Source organism: Camelina sativa, chromosome 3, assembly GCF_000633955.1.
Source record: "Camelina sativa cultivar DH55 chromosome 3, Cs, whole genome shotgun sequence".
NCBI classification, from domain to species: Eukaryota; Viridiplantae; Streptophyta; class Magnoliopsida; order Brassicales; family Brassicaceae; genus Camelina; species Camelina sativa.
The window spans coordinates 16,452,771-16,456,797 of NC_025687.1; the positions used below are offsets into that span (position 1 = coordinate 16,452,771).

A 4,027-nucleotide genomic window follows, 5' to 3' on the forward strand; every position below is an offset into this window, starting at 1 on the left:
TCGATTCAAATTCAATTTGGTTCGGTTTCTGATAATAATAAATCACCAGGGAGGAATTAAAGAGAAGTAATTTAATAATGTAAAGAAAAAAAGTCATGCCACACGTGAATGAACTCAATGGTTCCAATAAATATTATAAAAACGTAAATCAGTTATCCACGAAACGCAGCGTTTCACTAATCATTAGCTGCCTAATGAAATGATTCGGCGACACTTGTAAGTTAAATAAACCATAATAAAAAGATTAGTGAAAGTAAAAATGAGTTAAATCAACCAAAACGCCGTAAATTAAAAACGCAGAAGCCTTCCTTTATAAAAAGCTCTCGTCTTTGGAACTCTCTCTTCCACTTCTTTCAACAAAAACTCCGAGAGACAAAAAAAAAAAAAAAAAAGCAAGAAAATAAAATATTCAGACCATGGACGAAGATGGTTTCTCGCAATGTCCTAAGCACTTTTCGAAACGCGGTTATTTTAGCGGCGGAGGCGTTTGTCCGTTTTGTCTCCACGAACGTCTCTCTTCTCTTTGTCCAGATTGTGCTCAAGACCTCCCTTGTTCGTGTAGCTCACGCGCCGCCGTGTCTTTATCTCCGTCGTCTTCTTCTTCTTCCTCCTCGTTCTCTCTATTCGCCGGAGACGTCAGTTTTAACTTCTCCTCCTCCGGGGTCGGTTCGGTAGGACGAGTGGCGAGTTTGATTGAATGCGAACCGGCGTTTAGGAGATCGAAATCGATGGCTGTTCCGATTATACCGGATTCGGTTATTGATTCCGGTTTGGATCGTGGTAGGAGTAAGAAAACGTCGTCGTTTTGGAAGATTTTATTGGGAAACAGAGGAGATACTACTAATAAACCGGCGGTTATGAGAAAATCAAGATCCGTTGCCGTCGCCGGAGAATCGGGATTTTCGCCGGCGATGACGACGGGAAAGGGTAAAGGTTGGAATTTTCCGAGCCCGATTAAGGTTTTCCGGCAATCGAGAGTCTCAAAGATGATATTTCAACAACGTTCTCCATTGTATAGAGGTTGAGAAGTGTTTTTTTTTTTTTTTTTGGTTTTGCAAATTGTTTAGTTTGATCATTTTATTTTGATGTTTATTAAACTCATGTATTAAAAAAAAAGGGGAAAGCAAAATTAGTCTCTTGAAAACACTTTTAAATTTGCCAATTGGCTATGATTGTTGTTTATATAATTTGTATTATAGATATATATGTGGTTTGGCAAAGTTTCATTGATTTATGTTTAGTCATTCTGTGATTATTTCTACATTTACAACACTAAAAATTAAATCTTATAGTATACTACATGCTTTGAGTTTACAAGAAATTTTGGCGTTTGATAGTGCAACTGCAAACCTACTAATCAATACTAGTATATATTTCCATATTAGCTTTGAATTAAAATATGCAAATTGGGTCACTTTCTGACTGCAAAAGCTTGGAAATATTATAGTTTTAGAATAAAGTATATTATCGGCGGATATTGTGCTTGGGAATTCAGGAACTAAGAGCATGTTTGGGATTTTTGTTTATTTTTAGTGTTTTTATTTTTTTTAAAGTGAATTTAATTAATAATTAATTAAGAGATTATGGAGATATTCATAATGTTTGATTTGAAGGAGATTTTGACAGAGGGTTGATGTATATATATATATATATATATATATATATATATGTGTGTTGATAGCTTGTCAACATTAGCTGTTAAAAAGATTGGGTTAAAAGGAGATTTTGATTTGAAGCAAAAGTGATTTGGCCAGCTAAAGTATCTAATCTTCTGATTGACTAGTAATTAATTAAATTCATTTACTGAAGTTTTCTGACCTTTTCTTTTAGTTACTTCACGTCATGTAAGTAAGACTCGCTAAATAGTGACTAGTGAGTAGGCTATATAATTTTCAGTTTGATCCTTTCTTCTAAACTCTGTAAACTAGTTGAATTATTTTATACATTCATATAATTTTATATGATATTTTAAAAGTAATGAGATTTTTATATGCGTCTTATACGAGCCAAACATCTAGGTATCTAATAGATCTAATTAACCAAAAGTAAGTTATATAACAAAAGATAAGCACATGTGTTGGAGGCACAAAGATGATGTCCCAATTTAACTTGAATTTTATTAACAATTGTTGTGTTATCTTTGAAGCTACAATACCAAACAGACTTGGGATTCTTTTTTTTTCTTTGTAGAATATGCATTCATTTTTTAAATCCAATATTTTTATGATTGTACATGATTACGCATTTTCCGTTATGCTAGATCAAAATATGTTATGCTATGCATGTATACATTGCATGTACATCATACGACGAGAACTGCGTCGGTTCACCAACCACCAATCAGATCAGTTTTGGCCTATCCGCAAATTTGTATAAAAAGACAATCATTTGTTTCTTTGTTTCTTGGCAACACACAATTTCTTTTATAAATTATACAAACACTATCTTGTAAGATGTTGAATTTAAGCCATCAAAAACATTATTGGTCAAAAACGCATCTCGTCAGATGGTTGATATAACAAGTATTCTACAAATTGTATGAGCTCCATCGCGCGATTCATGTAATGTAAATGTTTTACAATGTGTGGTGATTGGTGCATTATGTGTTTATTGACTTTTTGCATATATTTGTAACTAGTAGTACTTCATACTCTTAAGTTGACCAAATAATATAGTCTCCCATCAAGTTTACTACGAAAATATTATATGAATGATGTAAATTGGACTATTGGTTGACAATAAACAATGATACTTGAATGATTAGCTAAATCAAATGCGCCGATTTTTAAACACTCAATTGATTAACTAAACCCGCCGATTGAAACGTTAGATTCGTTGAACCTCATTATTATTTTTTTTTTTTAACATCTGATGAACTTTTATTACCAAAAGGAGTGGTCCTCATCGATGACATTTACAAGACAAGTAGGAATGTAATGGTAGCTTGTAAATAACACATTAGTTGGTAAAGGTTCCTTAGCTAATCGATTTGCAGCCTTGTTATTAAGTCTTCGAGTCCAAACAAATGAAATTTTCTTGAATTTCTTGTTGACATAAAAGCTTGAAGATAGCTTGAGGTGCAAGCTATACTAATCCTACCGAGTTACGGAATAAGAATTAATTTTATTTAGGAGTTATCTAAATATGTTAGTTTACCGGTTTAGAATAGGAAAATTGTTAACTCTAGGGTTGAGCCATTGTTATAGATACCAAAAGAGCGTTTCATAGAGAGGTGCGCGTCTTAGGTATTATTAAGAGATACACACAAGGTGTGTGGCGTCGCCCCATCAATAAGATATTGAGATATGTTGATGGTATTGTTGGAGTTCTACTTCTAGCTAATGAATTCTGGACTTGGTCCCGCGGATGTAGGTTATCCGAACCCCGTTAACAAAGCTTGAATCTTGTTTACTTTTATGTTGTTACATACCGTTCTCGTACTTTAACATATATATGTAGCCACATATATGTGCTTTATTTGGTATCAGAGCTTGTGTTCGATAGAGATCTATACTTGTTTCGGGTGTGATTCTAGATTTGTGGCTAGCGTAGAATTGGTAGCAGACGAGAATGACGAGTATCATGAAGAAGCAAAATAAATCATAAACTCCTAGGAAGGGTTTGTGCTATCCATCAGAGTTGAATGAAAACGCTACTTGTTTCCATTACAGTCGGAAAACGATTGAGAAGAAAAAAAGGTTTTCTTGACATAGGATAGAAAAGAAAGGTATGATGAATTCAAGAGTCAAGATCGATGACAAGTCTGAAATTACAGAGATTTAGAGGAGGAGGTGGCGGTTGTTGATCAGAATCGTTTTTCTCGTCATGGGTCTATATGTTCTGCTTTTGGCCCTCTATCTTGTCTAATTAAAATCAAGCCCATGAAATCCCACTCTCTTAGTACGTGTATTGAGTCTTCTGTGCGTTAGTATAGAAGGAAGCTCGTCTAGAAGCTTGTGAAACAGAGCCAAGGAGATAGTGACTGGAGAGAGAGAGAGAGAGAGAGAGAGAGAGAGAGAGAGAGAGA

The 4,027-nt window shown here is 34.4% G+C and overlaps 1 protein-coding gene across 1 annotated transcript; it reads left to right on the forward strand.

The window, feature by feature from the left end:
- On the forward strand, positions 322 to 1,230 carry LOC104777306. Its single transcript, XM_010501527.2, has one exon. The coding sequence runs from the start codon at positions 417 to 419 to the stop codon at positions 1,023 to 1,025; it is 609 nt and encodes a 202-aa protein (XP_010499829.1). The 5' UTR covers positions 322 to 416; the 3' UTR covers positions 1,026 to 1,230.

What these genes read in the sequence shown, in the direction of transcription:
- LOC104777306 (XM_010501527.2), top strand. Translation starts at nt 417, where the DNA reads ATGGACGAAGATGGTTTCTCGCAATGTCCTAAGCACTTTTCGAAACGC.